The sequence below is a fragment of the Anopheles moucheti genome, chromosome 2, assembly GCF_943734755.1.
Source record: "Anopheles moucheti chromosome 2, idAnoMoucSN_F20_07, whole genome shotgun sequence".
In the NCBI taxonomy this organism is placed as follows: Eukaryota; Metazoa; Arthropoda; class Insecta; order Diptera; family Culicidae; genus Anopheles; species Anopheles moucheti.
Window position 1 is genome coordinate 24,119,963 of NC_069140.1, and position 17,685 is coordinate 24,137,647.

General features: G+C 42.9%; 3 protein-coding genes across 4 annotated transcripts; all 3 read left to right on the forward strand.

Moving 5' to 3' along the window:
- The first annotated feature begins 4,238 nt into the window (after positions 1-4,238).
- Positions 4,239-9,769, forward strand: LOC128310453 (fasciculation and elongation protein zeta-2). 2 transcript variants are annotated; one of them, XM_053047097.1, is made up of 5 exons: positions 4,239-5,211; positions 7,438-7,796; positions 7,883-8,131; positions 8,206-8,292; positions 8,371-9,769. In XM_053047097.1, exons 1-5 carry the CDS (start codon positions 4,694-4,696, stop codon positions 8,451-8,453), a joined length of 1,296 nt encoding a protein of 431 aa, XP_052903057.1. In that variant the 5' UTR covers positions 4,239-4,693; the 3' UTR covers positions 8,454-9,769. The 2 variants fall into 2 exon arrangements, with proteins under 2 accessions (XP_052903057.1, XP_052903058.1); XM_053047098.1 differs by having other exon boundaries at positions 7,883-8,098.
- Positions 9,770-12,318: 2,549 nt separating this feature from the next.
- On the forward strand, positions 12,319-13,848 carry LOC128297910 (argininosuccinate synthase). Its single transcript, XM_053033625.1, has 3 exons — positions 12,319-13,387; positions 13,470-13,576; positions 13,649-13,848. Exons 1-3 carry the CDS (start codon positions 12,319-12,321, stop codon positions 13,745-13,747), a joined length of 1,275 nt encoding a protein of 424 aa, XP_052889585.1. The 3' UTR covers positions 13,748-13,848.
- A 559-nt stretch (positions 13,849-14,407) lies between these two features.
- LOC128310634 (mesencephalic astrocyte-derived neurotrophic factor homolog) lies at positions 14,408-15,938 on the forward strand. The gene is made up of 4 exons (XM_053047324.1): positions 14,408-14,834; positions 14,940-15,064; positions 15,131-15,272; positions 15,334-15,938. Exons 1-4 carry the CDS (start codon positions 14,723-14,725, stop codon positions 15,498-15,500), a joined length of 546 nt encoding a protein of 181 aa, XP_052903284.1. The 5' UTR covers positions 14,408-14,722; the 3' UTR covers positions 15,501-15,938.
- Positions 15,939-17,685: the final 1,747 nt, after the last annotated feature.

A 17,685-nucleotide genomic window follows, 5' to 3' on the forward strand; every position in this document is an offset into this window, starting at 1 on the left:
AGCTTCACAACTGAAAAGGGAAAACACAGCATATAAGAAAACAATAGCTTGCAACATCAGCAACAACAAACTTCATCCACTATTCGCTACACACGCACGAAGGGAAGCTGCAAGAGTTAGGGGAAGCTGCAAAAACGGACAACGATGTTTCAACAACATCATCCTCCCCCAGCTTCAACAGAAGAAGAACAAGAAAACCGCAACAATAACGATCCCCAACACAGAACGAAGGGGGAAAATAAAACCTTCAAGTGTCAAACTAATTCAAGTAACACTCGCGCACTGCACACACTACCAATTTTCTTCCTTGGCGAAGATCGCAGCTTCTCACGAAGATTCATCAAGCACTGGGAAGCTGGGAAAGTCTTGCCCTCTAGCCCAATTATAGGACACAGGCATATTTTTGCTGCACTTTGTATGCAATATGTAGATGAAATGGCACGGAAGCTACCAACAACCACGGAATATAACCCAGGCGTAGTAAAATTGTTCTTCGATCGGGCAACTAACTATTCACACTAGCTACACACACTCTCCCCTGGCTGGGTAAATGGCTCGTCGTCGTCGTCGTCGCATCAAATAGCACACTCCTCGGCCATGCTGATAAACGCCTGCTCCTCTCGCACACACAACACCAACACACACAAAACACAGTGAGCAGCAGCAGCAGCAGCAATGTCGCGTATAGTAGTGTGCCCCTTGCTGAAGAACAATCGAGCGAGCGCACGGAATGAAGGAAAAATACTTGCTTCTTTACACACCCGCAAAACATGCTGCTTTGATCCGTGGTTCTGCGTGCAGCAGTCAATAATAAGGGCAAAGCCAAGCTTTGGGGGTTCTGTGTATTTCTTCTTTTCTTCTTTGAGTTCTTTATCCCAGGGCTCGCGACTGTGGGCCGTTAATACTTTCGATTTCATCACCTTTCGTTTTCAACTTTCTGAGCGGGCACCTGGATGTGAGGGCTATTGTACGGAGCAGAACTGGTGGAAGAGCGAAATCTACGCACGCAACATTCTGCTCGAGTCGGGACGGGGATCGAATTTCTTGCCACAGCATAAAGATTACTACTTCTTATCGAAATCCAGAGACAATCCCTAACCATACCTAGACCAGTTGCTTATTTTTTCCTCCATCGTATGTTCTCCCCACAAACACACACACGGCAACGTTCACCAGGCCCGGTGCTGTTCTTCGCAATAATCACGCACGATCACCTTCTGCGGGATATCATCACCGTCATCATTGTCGTCAGTAAACCTTGCAAACGCGCCTCGCACACACATCCACACCAAAGCACACACACTATCGAAGTAAGCAGCAGCAGCAGCAGCAGCAGCAGCATATCATCAATGCCAATCTGCTCTCACACGGTGTGTGTCGCGGTGTCTCGATAATATTATCATCACCGCACCTCTCGACGCAATAGTATGCTTCATACCCCCATAGCACGGTCACCTATTATGCAGAATAATGCCCCGGAATATAGCAAACGATTTCTACTTCAGACGCTTCAAACTGATACACCAAACACCTCCAACTATTCGCGTCAGCATCTTCATCGATTGATCTTCACCACACGGCCGACATTTTCTTCTGACTGGTACAGCTCGCGCAAACAATCATCCCACCTCACATTTGTTCGCCTAAACCAGAGAGTTAACTAACCCGTTACGTTGAATAAACGTCTATCTTCTTCTGGTGTCCAACAACGGGATTGCTGTTGTCTGTTCACTACTTCACCTCAAAAACACTGCACGATCCACCGCCGTCTCCTATTGTCTATTGCGTCCAACCCTTCAACCAGGACACCGTGCAATACCCAAAACTTGGGACATTGGTTTTTCCTGCACCCAACTCCTGATGTCCTCTGCTGTGCGCGTACCACACACAAAAAGCACCGGGATGAAGAGTGGTGTGCAATGCTGGATTTTCTTCACCATACTCTCTTTACAACTACACGCACACATGCGCGCGCGCTCCCTCATCGGCAGTATCGACAGTGTGTGTGTGTTGTGTGCGGAGCGTCGATAAGCACGTTGTTAAGGGCTTGTAGGAAGGAACGGAAGAGTGCAAAAGAGTTCTCGCTCTCGCTCGTGTCAGTTTTCATCCCAAGGGACAAACGTAACGCTCTTTCATTGGGAGGCGTTAGTCGCACCAAGCCCCGCGCGTTATATCGCAATAGCATACCCTGTGGACCAGATTGTACGAATAGGATAGCTGTCAAACTGATCAGCCTACGCTGTCGTTTTTATGTTTTTTGAACCTTGGTAGAGATCATAGCTGTCAATCTGCGTTGCACGAATAGGTCTTCTTCTTCGTACGCCTTATCGTGCACCTTGTAATTGCCCTAATCGGTGTGCTTTTAGCGATTTTAAACCGGCACACATGTTTATTCACCGTTTCGTAATTCCAGGCGTCGTCTATATATGTTGAACTTGATTTACGACGATTTGAAAACGTTAAAATCATGCCACAGTTCTGCTGGGCACATCGATTTTAAAATGCCCGTTATTTACTTGCGCATCCAATACATTTTTTATACTAAAGAAGTGTTTTTGCTATACGCCGTAAAACTTCAATGTTTGTTAAAATAAACATTCAAGGTTTTTACTTGCATTAGCCTCCATATTTAAAAAAACATTTTTTTCTTGTACTAAAGATTTAATTTAATTTATTTCGTCAACAATTGATAGGTCTGGTTCGACATGGACCTTGTCCCTTGTATACTTAACCTAAGGTATTCGCTTAGTTGTGGCTATTGTCGAGGGCGTACGTCTCTAAAATCCTAATCTTAAAACACTGAGTAGTCACGTTGAAATCGGATTGGTCGAAATGCGCGTTAAACTGCCTACACATTGTCAAAAATGGATCGTTGCACGATGCTACCGTTCTTCTATATTCGTTGTGCAGAAATGCTCTTTCTCTGTGAATTCTAGCTGGTGCGTATACGTGTACATTTTTTAGCAACACAGGCGCGTCAATTTCATTTCTTAGCAGTTTATTGATGAATACACTTTGCAAGGTTTTTCGCCGATGTTCGAGTGATTACAGGCCTAGCAACAGACATCGTGTGCGGTAGTCGGGCATGCTGAAGTTTGCTTTCCAAGGGAGGCAACGAACCGCGACCTTAGTGAATCGTCGTTGAACAGATTCGAGCTTATTACACCACACAACAGTTTGGGGACACCATACTACACAGATAAACTCGAGAATTGAGGGTACTAAACAGACATACAAAGATTTTAAACATAGAGGATCAGGATGTCTGAATTCTATAGATTGTCGAGTTATAAAACCTAACATCCTGTTTGCTCTGTCAATAATGCTGCAAATGTGCGTCCTGAAGGTAAGCTTGTCGTTTAATTCGACACCAAGGTCTTATACAAGCGTTTTGATTTTTTTTTAAATAGAGGACCTAGATTACTACGCTGGGGTACGCCTGATTGACTATGGATTACTGAGGAAATCGAGTGACACAGCTTAACTCTATATGTGCGTCCGCAAAGATACGAACTGAGCCAGGACATAAACGGAAATGAAAGACCTAATTTTTCAAGTTTAGGTAACAGTAACCGGTGATTCACTTTATCGAAGGCCGCTTTAAGATCCGTATATACTGCGTCGACTTGTAAACCGTCGTCCATTGCATGAGAGCAGTGTGACACGAATTCCGTCAGGTTTATTGCAACCGACCTTCCAGGGAAAAATCCATGCTGATGTTGAGTGATGAGCGAGCCGCAAGATAAAAATCTCTCATCTCAGGAAGTTTTGAACGCATGAAATAGCAGAAAACACAGAAATCATTGATAATTGCACGATCTTCTCACTCAGAAAAGATAAGCGCGCACATCTCAAACTGTCCACACTATTGCATACACGTGCACCGTAAATGCAGCATAGCACAATGGCATTTAATTTACGGTAAAGCTTTTCACTTTTCTTAAATTTATAAACTTTCTGTTGCGTTTGCTTTTTTATGAACTCTTATATTTTCTATTCTATTTTTCTATTTTTTATAGGAATTCATAAATTAAATTAATAAATTCATCAAATGTCACCCGGGTGACGTCGTGCGTCCGATAGACCGTCCACCGTGCCTACCGAGGGAGATTGTTTTGTCTCGCTCACACCAGCGTTCACTGGAGAAAGAAAACTCTCGCCTGCCTGCTCTGTGCAAAACATTGGACGTCAGGTTTTTGAAAGGGTGCTGCTTTGGTGCAGAATTTTCAACACGCAACAAAACGAACAACATTGCCCTGGCACTGCGATATCGACCGACCGACATAGTGCGTTTTTTGTCGCGGCGTAATCGTTCACTGCCTGGTAGTGCGTTGATCTTGTGTGGATTGATGTGAAAAGTGTGTGAAACAACCATTGTTTTGCATCGTTGTGATAAATAATTGAATTTGATTGAGATTCGATACCCAAACCGAGCGTGCGTGCGTGTGGTGTGAGTGTATGTGCGAGTAGAGAGAAAGCTTGGTGGCACCGTGTCCACCCTACGGAAGGAAAATAGTGTTGTGTTTTGCACTGCTACCAATCCGTCTCGAATGTGTGGTTCTCCATCCATCAGTAGGCTGCGGGAAACAATAGTTGTTGCCCATTATTGAACTCGTAAGAACAGCACCACCAACCGAACGATTCTCAACCCCATCCCCCACGCGAGTGTGTAGTTTTGCGCAATAAAAAAGTGATGCGGGACCTGGCTAATAAGATGGCCGAACTCAAATTCGAGGCACCTTTGGCACAGTTCGAGGAGAGTGACGAATGGGGCCCGGTCGAGTACCAATCGTCAAATGTGGTTACCACCAACGGTAAAACAGCGGCCGTCACCATCAGCGACACCCTGAATCTGAACAATCTGAAAGAATCGCTTCGTTCGCTCGATGGTAACCAGCAGCAGCAGCAGCAGCAACATCTGAAAGATGACGATATGAACGAGCTGAACGACAACCTGCTGCTCGGGGATGATACAGTGCGTGGCGGAAATGGTGGCGATACGACTACCACAACCGCCAACAACAACAACATTAAGGTTGGACCGATCAAAGACAACATAGATTTCGCAGAAGCGTTTACCGGCAGTCTGGAGGATTTGGTCAACACGTTCGATGAGAAGATTACGAAATGTTTCGGCAATTACGAGCAATCCGTCGAGGAACTGGCCCCGGTGCAGGTTCGCTCGCAGGAGGAAATCATGAACGAATGCCAGTAAGTGTTGGTCGTCGTCCCCCGCCGATGCGCCAAACAAAGGGAACTTGGGAATACTGATCTAGTGGGCCAAATGAAACATGAGACACTCTTGCTGCTGCCTCCGCTCATTTGCGTGCATGGTGGTACCACGCACAGCAACTGGCGGTGGTGAAACACCCCAGAGGTTGGAGTGATTGAACGAAATTAGTCATCAGTTTAATTTTATTTCCCGATGTGTGCTGTAGCACAGAGGCGGTCAGCCGTTCCGAAGGAAGAACACGAAGAGCAATTTATATAGTCACTGATACACATTTTCTCCAACTTCGCAATGGAGGTTTCTCGCGCGAGCTGGATAGGGCCCTAAAGAAAGAAAGTATTGGAGCAGAGTTTTGGCACTCCGCCGCGACCCTCCTATGGTCATAAAATTACCTGCCTGCATGCCTGTTCCTGCTAGTGAATTTGCCAATCACCAGCGATAGCGATGTGTTTGTCGTCGCGGCAAAAAATACGCCACTTTGCGCAAAAACAACAGCACAAAGCACACAGCAAAAACTTTGCAAACAAACTTTCGTTGTATGGAAACGCATGCATTTAATGTCCTACTACGATCCGTTGGTGATTTTTCTTCCTACCTGGGAGGAGGTGGAAATACAAACAAAAAAGTTTTCCTAGCCCGTTGCTGTCAAATGTTATAATAACAAACATCCCACAGTGTGGATTCATCTCTTTTTGCGTATGTTATGTACCTAAAATCAATAATCTGCACATTCAGTTTTGTGTGCCGCTTCCTATTTTCAACAATGCTCCTCCATAACATTGATTACATTGCAAGTCATTTGTGTTGCTATTTTGGTGCATATCGATGTGTGCAGCAAATGTATTCATTTTTCCTTTTTTTAGCACTGTTTCGACACACTTCAGTTTGTTATTTTTTCATTTATTTATGTAATATATGGTAGCTCGACAGTCAAGCACAGTGGCCGCTATTCAAATTTTGGTTATACCAACCGCGATGGTAACTTAACACAAGCCACAACAACTCGGTAATGCATAGCACGATTAATGATTTGGTGGCGTTAATGATTTCTTAGCTCCATCAGTATTTAAAATATTCTTTTTATATCTCTCAACGTTGCCAGTTATATATTTCCAAAATTGTGTATACTCTTTTTTTTGTAGATAGCTTCTTGACGATTGCTCCAACCTGCTGCACTGCAAATGCGTTAAGTAATGCCTAACGTTGAATAAATTAGCAAGATTGTTACTATTACTTGTTTGCTAGCACGCAAAACAATCGATACGCTCAACATGTGCAGTATGTTTATCCGTGTGTCGTATATGTGCCATGTAATGAGTCATGTTAAGAAAAGAAAAGCATAAAATCCCCTGCAACGTGCTTTCAAATGCCACAAGGCATTGACAAACCGTCCGCGACGCTGTGGACGAACGTATAGCAAGGATTAGTGACAAAAATGCAGGCCCAGTTACCGGAAAGGAGTTGTAACAACCACCGTAACGAAACCCATAACTGGAGCCTCTCCACACTGACCTTGAACTAGTGGTAGCGTTTTTACCCACTGTTCTAAATAGAGGTGCTGCAGCACCAAAGAATGGACATCCAATGCGAGGCAAGATTTATTGGCGAGAAGTTACTTAGTATTTGTCATCTTTATGAGTTAATAAGGCTATAATGTCGATAAGTAGTAATGCTATTTCATCACTCTTTACTTCGATTGACTACTGTAAAGATTTTACATTGTTTCTAGTGTTGGGTGAATCTGAATCAGATTCACGAATCACGATTCTGCATCCCTGTCATGAACAATATTGGCAGATGCCAGATGTATTTCCAAGAATGCTTGAATCTACTTAAATTCTTTCAATGAGAAAAAAATTCAATTCTCTGAGCAAATAGCTAAAAGTAATCCAATTTTAATTTTAATATAATTTTATTAGTATTAACATGTTCACAACCAAACAAAGATATTGAAAAATATGGAGATGTAATTACAGGCATGTAACCTTCACTAATTCGAAAGTTAAAGATTAATTAATCTTTAAAATTTTAATAGAAATGACGATATAATAAATGCGGGAACTAATTTATGCAGTATATTTGAAAGGAATTTATCCTCCATTCATGTATCCCGCACTGTTTTAGAGTGTAAAAGTTAATTTATCATTAATATACCGTGTATTATTAACATATTTCATCTACGTTATCTTACTTTCACAATCAAACAGGATGTGGTGGACGATTACGGGCAACTTTGGCAACATACTGCCAATCGATTGGTCTAAAACGTACGCCCGCCAGATGCACGTTCCGGCACTGAACCTTGGCATGCGTAAGCCCGGTACACCGGATGATGATTTGCTGCAGGATCTCAGTTCGGAAGACGAGGCGGTCGCAAACGATCTTGACATGCATGCGCTAATACTCGGTGGGTTGCACTCCGACAACGAACCCATCAAAACGGCCGATGAGGTAATTAAGGAGATTGATGACATCATGGACGAAACTGGTTCGGAAGATGGCCAGCTTGATAACGAGGTGATTGAGAAGGCGAAGGAAGTGCTCAGTTCACCGTTATACGAAGAGAGTAAGTTGCGTAGATACTGGAAATATCTGTTCGATATGGTTTGTTTCACTAATGCTGCAAATCTTTGCATCAAACAATTTTTGCAGAGTTGCGTTCGCTATCGATTACCCAGCTGAATGAGCTGTACATGGAGATGGAAGTGCTGATTCGTGAGTTCTCAGAGACGCTCATCTCGGAGCTAGCATTGCGCGATGAGCTGGAGTATGAGAAGGAGCTGAAGAACACGTTCATTTCGTTGCTGCTAGCCGTACAGAACCGTCGCCGGCAGTACCATGTAGAAAAGAAGAAGGGAAAGGGAGGTGGCAAGGGTCCCGCTGGTACAGCAAACAGTACGGGTTAGTATGCAAAAAATCTTACACGAATTAAAAGGAGTTTTTTTAACTTCTTTTTACAACATCCACTCGTGCAGGTATGGATCCAAAGTATCTCACCACGGTTATACCCTATCAGCTGAACAGTACACCCGATAATCAAACACTGCAAGTGTTGATCAAAAGTAAGTATTATGCAAGTTGTGCTTCCAGTTGCTTTTGTACACAAAATTCATGCTGTGCATCTTTCAAATCATTTCCAGTACTGAAAGCGATCAATGAAGACAGCCCTACCGTTCCTACACTTTTGACGGATTATATCCTGAAGGTGCTATGTCCGACGTAAGCGATCGATATTCGGGCCCGTACTCCGACCAGGGATCGTACATCATCGTCTGCTCTCCATGACGCTCGTACATGTATCTGGACGCGCGCGGTTTGGCCGTTGTTGGGATGTAGGTAATTTGTACACGATTTCAAAGCTCTCATAATGCTATAGCAGAATAGTTTCAAGATAAGAACACACACAAGAACAATACCTAACTTCAGAAACAAGCGCAACGATCGCTACAGGCAGTGTGACAGACCTGTCGGAAAGGGAAGCCAGACGATCAGGATGCTATTGACTCCGTAGTATGTAGAAATTAAATGCTTTCCAGTGAGTAGTGTTGCTTACCGGGGAAAGCTATTTTCTTTCCTTATCCTCGATACGGACTCTTTTAGCACTGAGGTGAATGTGATTTATGTGGTTTGGTTTGTGTTTAATTTTGGCAACAACACAAAAGAGAACAAGCGACAACAGCTACGAGCTGATGTAGCGATGTATCGCTGTAATCAAGTATAATATTTCATTCATACTCTCGCCAGACACGCAGCGCATACAGAGTGTCGTAACAATTTTCTAACACCGTATATAAGAGGGAATAAACAAACAAAAAACAACAACATAGCGCACATAGAACTAACCCGGGGCTACTGTTTCTAGGAGAAACATTGGCTACATTTCTCTACCCGGAAGAGAAAAATTATGATAAATACTCCACTAATTTAGTAGTGCTTTTTGCGCATGAACATGCTGCCGTTTGATCTGTTCGAATTTATTCGCGGCATGATTACAGCCTGACATTATTATACAACAAAAGATTCATTTATATTTAGTGACAAAAGAACAGCTACGCGAGCTGCACAGTAATAGTCACAACCATTCCAATAATGTCTTCGGTTGGGTAAATGCCTTCAGACTGTTGGAAATTGGTATGATCAGCGGGAAACGTAACTGTCCCCCGACGTGATGAAGTTAAATTGTGATCGTTCCCCAGCGGCAAATGGTTCAGATCAGATCAGCTCAGCGGTACTGAGGTTTGGTTCCCATTTAACAGAGCGAAATCGGGAAAATTTACCACGTGACGGTGCTCGACTAATGAAGTAACATATTGCCATGTGTTAGACCGCAGAAGGAAAGCAGCAGGACAGACGGTCACGGAAACGTGTAGCGCCTGGATTAAGCCAAGTTTTTAGCTCAGCTTTCGTGGAGAACTTATTTCTCGTCGCATTACGCTAGTCATAACGATATGTTAGAGACACTGTGCCCGTGTATCGACAGCCGAATTGCCAAACAAATGGTGTGTGTTGTTTTTTTTTAAAAAAGCCTGCTAAACAGTGTTCACGTGTTCAGTTATTTTTAATTATATGCGATTTTGTTTATCTGTTTCCCTGTTGTAGTTCCTTTTGGGTTTCGTTCGTTGTTCTTTGGTTTCAGTTGTGAGCAATAGTAGCTGTTACACGAAGGAAGATGGTGTTATATGATATGTTTTTTTGATAGGCATGTAGGGCCAAACAGCAATTACTGAAACTATATAAATTCAAATTTGCTACATATAAGCGTCTTAAGCGTGAGCGTTGGAAAGTAGACGTTCACTATCGCGAGCATGTTGTCGTATTATTATCATTACTATCATTTGCTACATTAACGTATATAAACGATACAGACTCACAAAAATACGTTCCTCAGCACTGTTGTGGAGATGTGAAGAAATGCCATATAATTTTGTTTAATTATTTGTATCAAAGATTAAAATACGCTTCGAAAACCTTTTCGCGCACTCTCTCTAGAGCTTCGAGATTTGTGTAGTTATAGTCTCTTGTCTCATACTCTTTATAGTATAAAATAAATAAAACCACGAATTAAAAACGTGTTTGAAGGGACTAGGAGAATCCGAGAACAAGCAAGCGCAGGTTGTAGGATGAATGGAACTTGATAAATAGGGCATAAATGCGCCGGTCATTAAATTAATGTCGCTTAGATTTCTTGACTTTCCTCTACGAATCAAGATTCCGCAAGTCGAGCACGGCGCATGGAAAGGTGCGAGAGAGATTGGGATATGCGGAAAGAATACACACGATGGCCAGTTGAATAATGGAACCAACTATGGTTTGAAGATGCAATGGTGTAAAAATCTCTGTATCCTTGTGGTTCATCACTATTGTGTGATAGTTCCTTCTGCATTCATGTGTTCAGTTTTGCATACGCATTGTAAACAATTATCTCTAAAGGATCTTAATTTCGTCAATTTAGTATTACCGTAGATGCTTACACCGATAATTGCTAAACGTGAAGCGCGCTTCACAAACTGATGGAAGGCAGTTGTACATTTGGTAGCTTATTTGTAGTGTGCATATTTAAAATATCTCGTAAAATATGCATATGCATATACACAAACGGAAACCAAACAAAATCGATGCAAATCACACAATGCACAATCGTGCAACAAGCCTCTTCTTTCGATCTTCTTTGCTGCTGCCGTTATGCTGCCGTGGTTTGCGTTCAGTTATACGAACGCCGTGTTTGCTTTCCCCTCTCCAGCAAATCGGTACTGATAATGAACCGGAAGAACAATAGGATAGGAAACAACAAGAAGTCCGCCTAAGAAAACACATTAACGTCCCGCAGTTTGTTGAAGGATCAGAAATAGAAATATCTCTTTTACATGGCTTCATTTTTTAAATGAATTTCAATCTTGTTAATACTGATAAGCTTCTGAAAAGCATGAAGATGAAGAAGAAAAATTAAACTAAAAAAAACAATACAAACCTAGAATTATAAAAAAACGGAAAAAAACTAATAAGAACAAAGTAAGAACAAGATAACAAAGCAAAACCAGAACAAAATTACGAATAGTAATCCACGAAATGAAACCAAATAATGAACAACAACAACAACAAAACCATACTGACTACGATGACTTCAATCGACATAAAAGAAGAAGAAGCTTTCGTTACATTGTGTAAGAAAGTAGCAATAGATAATGAAATTATCTCGTTCACAAAACCCGACCGCAAGGGGGAAAATAGGAGAGCAAAAAAATATGGCTCCCAAATCCACCCAAAAACCTGGCACCGAATTGAGTGTTTGCTAGGAGAATGCTAAAGCAAACTGCTAAAAAGCAGACGGTAATGTGAAGAGGAAAGTTCAATTCTAGATGAAAGATATATAAAATGATTCTATATAAATAAATAAGAAGGTAACAAAATGCAATAGAAATGAAACGGCATGACGGTAGCGTGCAATAGAAACAGGAAGAAGATAGTGTAGTTGGAAAACAGAGAGAATATAATGGAAGGCGGAAAAGGATAATGGATGCAGATAGTCAAAGCAGCAGTAGTCGAAAAGTGCACATACGCTGAGGCGCCGCTGGTTGAAAAGTTGATAAATAAGTATCTTAGTACATTTGGTGTTAAATACAGCATGTCAACACACGAGCCAAGTGAAGTGTAAGAACAACAGCAAACAAACAAAAAAATACATACCACACATTTATTGGGCAAATAAAACTGCTTGAAATAATCGAATATTGGCAATTGTTTATGGCGTCTGAAGTATTGTAAACGCGCTGTGGGGGTTTGTCTCTCATCGCAAGTTATTCGATTAGAATCCCACCGGAGCGGGTTAGCAAGGTCAACAAAATATTGTCGACGAATGAGCGATAATCGGGATGCATGCATTAACACGAAGGATTTGGAGGTGAGGCAGGGAGATGGGGGATGTTCGTGAGGATCCCCGTGCTATCAACAGAATGAATGAAAAACCGATCCGAAACGCATTCGCATTGAGAAGTTGCTACAGTTACCTCGCAGTCGGCGACTAGATCAGTGTGAATCCGATTAAAAAGGAAGAATAGCGCCCCTACACTTAGCTGGACGGTGAACAAGGGATGGGCAAAGAAAAGGTTCTGCTAGCCTACTCAGGTGGTTTGGACACGAGCTGCATCCTGAAATGGTTGCTCGAGCAAGACTACGAGGTGATCTGTTTTATGGCCGACGTTGGCCAAACGGAAGACTTTGTTGCGGCACGTGATAAAGCACTGAAAATCGGTGCCACCGATGTGGTGGTGAAGGACATGAAGGATTTCTTTGTGGAAAAATTTGTCTGGCCCGCGGTACAGATGGGATTGATTTACGAGGAGCGCTACCTGCTCGGGACGTCACTGGCACGGCCCTGCATCTCCAAGGGTTTGATGGATGTTGCGGCCCAGCGTGGCTGCGTCTTCATTTCGCACGGAGCCACTGGCAAGGGTAACGATCAGATCCGGTTCGAGCTGAGCTGCTACGCGCTGAATCCATCGATACGTGTGATTGCACCGTGGCGCATGGAAGCATTCTGTCAACGGTTTCAGGGTCGTTCCGATTTGCTCGAGTTTGCGAAACGGTTCAACATACCGGTGAGTGCCACGCCGAAAGCGCCCTGGTCGATGGATGCTAACATTATGCACATCAGCTACGAATCGGGCATCTTGGAGGATCCATCCGTGGCGGCACCGGAAGAGATCTATCAGCTAACCCAATCGCCAACCCGTGCTCCGGATGCACCGACCGTGGCTGAGATTGTGTTTAAGGCGGGATTGCCCGTTCGCGTCACAGAGCTAGTAAGTGGCCGTACGATGGAGAAACCGTTAGACATTCTTACCTTCCTGAACAAAGCCGGCGGTGAGCATGGTGTGGGGCGCATCGATATTGTGGAAAATCGATACATCGGGTTAAAGTCACGCGGTGTCTATGAAACTCCTGGCGTAACTGTGCTCCACTGTGCCCATCGAGATCTGGAGATCTACTGCTTGGATCGTGAAGTGCTGCGGGTGAAAAAATATCTTGCTGATCGAATGGCAGATTACGTCTACAACGGGTACTGGTATGCGCCCGAAGCTGAGTACGTGCGCAAGTGTATCATAGAGTCGCAGAAGCACGTGTCCGGAAAGGTGGTGGTCGAAATGTTTAAGGGTCATGGTATGAAACGATTACATTGCTTGAAGATGATGTGGAGAGGATCATACGAGTTTCTTCTTGTGTTTGTCTACTTTCGTAACAGTGATGGTGACTTCCCGAGAGTCGATAAACTCCGTGTACAACCAGGAACTGGCATCCATGGAGGTGCATGGTAACTTTTCGCCCTACTCGTCAACGGGTTTCATCGAGGTAATGTGCTGTTCATTATATTGGATTGAAATGTGCAATTTTAACTTGTTTATTATCTTTCTTGCATTTCAGATCAATGCTGTCCGATTGAGAGAGCACCATCGGGTGTTTGGTACGGCCAACATGACCAAACATTTCTCTCGGACGGAATCGGACATGAAACTTATCTAAAGCACGCCGCTATGTAAGATGGTCTTTGATGGATATTAATCATTTGCTTACTATATCTGTACATTGAATTGTGTCTTCTAATAAAGAGTGGATCGTTTGTAATGCATCAATCAGCGGTGTTACAGTTTTTGCTTCAGAATTTGACTCAGTAAAATTTCGCTTCCTGTCAAGATGATCCTAGCGTTGTTTTTTACAATTTAAAATATCTTGCATTCCTTAGATTTACATGATATTTCGCGACATGATTCTGGCTAAATGAATTACTATTTGCTTTAATTTATCCAGTTAAGTTTTCCGGATTTAATGTTTGGCAAACGTCTTTTTTTCGAAACAAAACACATCCAACTTTTGGAATTTTAATTCACCGGAACGGAGTAGCTCCGCACAGCGTACACCCATCACTATATAAAAGCTCCCCCAAAAAGCAACCCATGAACAGAAAAATATGAAATGAAGTATGGTTTTTTACGCATTTCTTACGGATTGCTCACAATGCAATGAGTAACAGATATTTCATACAATTTAACATCATTTCCCACAGCTTTCATTTGCAAAATAAATGTTTGATGGGGATAGGTGAGTTTTAAAAGAACGACTTTGTTCCTTTATCCTGCACTGTAAACCCCTAGATGCAAATTTGCTACTTGGGAGCTGTCAGCCAATTCGACAGGTACACGTCGTCTTTGGCGTTCCGTTATATTTGTAGCCGGGAAGAAATCTGAATTCCGTGACGATACCAAATCAGATTTGGCCACGGATCTTTTGTTTTCCCAACCGTTACTTACAACGCTGCAAGATCAACCATTATAGTTTCTGGTGTAGAAGAAAGTGTACACGAAATAGTTCATCAACAAACGGAATTACCTTGCTGTTCAAAGAGGACGGGGGGACCAACAGAGGCTAGGCGTACAATTTAAGGAACAAAATATCCACCCCTGCCAGATATTCTACTCTCTAAGCGCACACACAAACAGGATGGTTGAACGTAGTTTTCTAAATGGCCGGTTAGTGCTACTAGTGGGCATATTCGGGCTGATACTATTCCTGCTTCCGCAAACGTATGCATTGCGGGAAGGCGATTGTGAGGGTAAGTGTCTTACCAACAACTAAGCTATTCGGCGGTGTACCTATGAATAGTAGGAACTTTTTTGTTAAAACACGTTTCCCACTGTCTCTGGATTTCTATCTCTAGTATGCGTTAAGGCGGTAAACATGTTTACGGCAACACTTTCGGAAGAAACGAAGAAGGACACCAAGCGGATAGAGGACGAATTCAAGGGTTTTTGTAAAAAGGCCAAAAACAAGGAACAACGTTTCGTAAGTTGCTTTTTGCACAACACATCAAGACGAGAGTCTCTATTGCTAAATACTACTTATTTACAGTGCTACTACCTTGGAGGGATGGAAGATTCTGCCACCGGAATTCTGGGTGAGCTATCGAAACCAATCAGCTGGTCGATGCCGGCCGAAAAGATCTGCGAGAAGCTGAAGAAGAAGGATGCTCAAATCTGTGATTTACGATACGGTAAGTTGTGTATCACTTGTCCTTAAAACAATACTTACACCTCATCTTCCCAACTTACCAGACAAACAAATCGACCTGACCACGGTCGATCTGAAGAAGCTTAAGGTACGCGATCTCAAGAAGATTCTCTCCGACTGGGATGAGGAATGTGACGGGTGCCTGGAAAAGACTGATTTCATCAAGCGCATCGAAGAGCTGAAGCACAAGTACGTGAAAACGGAACTGTAACAACCGTCACCGCCTGCTACGGATCTCGCGTTTGTTCAATCGTTGCCTTCGTCATGTCATGTCTATCGGGCCTCTCTGCATCTGTCACCATCCGCCTACTAAGTTACGCGCGAGGGACATTAGCATCACTTCAATGGTTATTTATTTGTGCGTGTTTTTAAACCACAAGCGTCTTAAGTGGTGAAACCCAAAAGTTGATGCAATCTCGCTGTCTGCGGTGCTAATTTCATACGTGAAAAGGCAAGCAATGGTGCAGAAATTGTAGTGTGACAAAGGAGGTTAGCTGATGAACAAACGGTGCACACAACACTGCACTTAGGCAACAAAGAAAATGTGAAGAACAAGACACTAGAAGAGAAAGGAACCCTGAAGGAAAAGTGTTACAAAATTTCATGTGTTCGGATCCGGAAAAAACAAACAACAAATAAACCGTTCTAAGTGAGTTAAATTTGCTTTGATATTTGTTAATTCTTAATGCTTGTGATAAATTTACAGTATGACGCAGCGGCGAATCAAACCGTAGGTAGGCCCCAAAAAATGTGTGTAGTAGTTGTATACATAGGCCCAGTCTCCTATGCCAGAGGGGGCACCGAAGGGTACCACAGGAGGGCCCTGGCGAATTTTGAAGTTGGGACAAAATGCCTCGGAATCGGCCAATTTTGTAACTTGTGATACCAAGCGGATTAATAAAGCGGCTAGTTTTCTCATATATAGCCAAGATTTTCGACCCTCACGGCTTGCTGGGTCCAACGATAATCGTCGCTAAACTATTCATGCAGCAACTATGGTCGCTTAAGAAGGATGGAGAGGCATGGGACTGGGATAGCGAACTCGGCTACAAATCTGCAGATACACATTTTCGCAGATGCATTACAAGTGGCGTATGGTGCTACATTCGGGCTGAAAGCATGAAAGGAGTCACGGTTCACTTGCTTCCAGCAATTGCAAGCGCGAGCCAAGAATTGCAATGGGCGATCAGTATCCTTAAAAGAAAACCAACTGGTGATCGTCAAACAAGGCAACATGCATCCTACCTTGTGGGCAATGGGGCGTATTATTTCGGTTCATCCTGGTGGAGTTCGTTTTCGTTTATTTACTTTCATAGTTGTAAGTGATCACAAGGCAAGGCACATACCCATATATACCCATAAATTCAATCTCTTTGGTGGCCGGAATGTGAGAATTAAGGTTTATAAAAGAACATTCCTTTCACATTCCTATCAAACGCATTAGAGTGAAGGGGGAAAAGGCAAAACGGATCCTGCATCTCTTTCGTATTTTGCGCCGATCCGTTTGTCGAAAACGCTCAGAAACGGTGAAATTTTTGGTTTCTGACACCAAGAGAGCATGATCAACGAAGAGCTAGCACAAATTTCCGTACCACGTGGTAGCATTTCATATGCTGCACCCTTCCCTCTAGTGATCATAGCGCTTGATCCGTCGACTGATCTTTCATCTCTTTCCGTTCGTCCAAATGTGCTAGCACCTTAATATGACTCCATCCAAGTTCATTTTTATGGAAATAACAATAAGGAGTATTGAAATCATATATTTATGTATGGAATCCTTCTAAACCCCCGGACATTCCATGACGACATGAGATATAAATATTGCGAAATAATTGAACAATAAACAATGAATAATATCTTCGGAAATAGTGTCACTCCATGCTTCCAACTCCTAATAATTAAAAATCTGAACTGCTGTACAGTTGTGAGACGCACTGTAGGAACTAGATGGATAAAATGAGACGGAGGATTCTATTTACTCCATCGATGGCTCTCCCTTGTTCGATAGTATGTGTAACTAATAGCCAATCGTAGAAGATCTCTCATTCTGATGATTGATCAATACCCTCAAAGCGAACGATAACGTGAGTATGCGATATCAATATGTTATGTACAAACATGGCGGAGCCTTGTGCGGATCAGATTGATGTCATCTCCTTTCGTGGATGCTCTCTTGGTGTCAGAAATCACAAAACCGGTCGCTTTTTGGTGGCTCCGATCGCATGCGCGGAGAGACTTCGACGAAAGGAAAAGCGCTTCAAAATAATATGCAATGACGACTGAGCTGACCGTGCGCTCCTTTAGCATTTGTGAGGTGGACATTAAATACTTACGGTGATTAATTCTTTCCATTTTGCTCTCTGTTGTCCCCCAACAAAGATTGTCACCAACAAGAA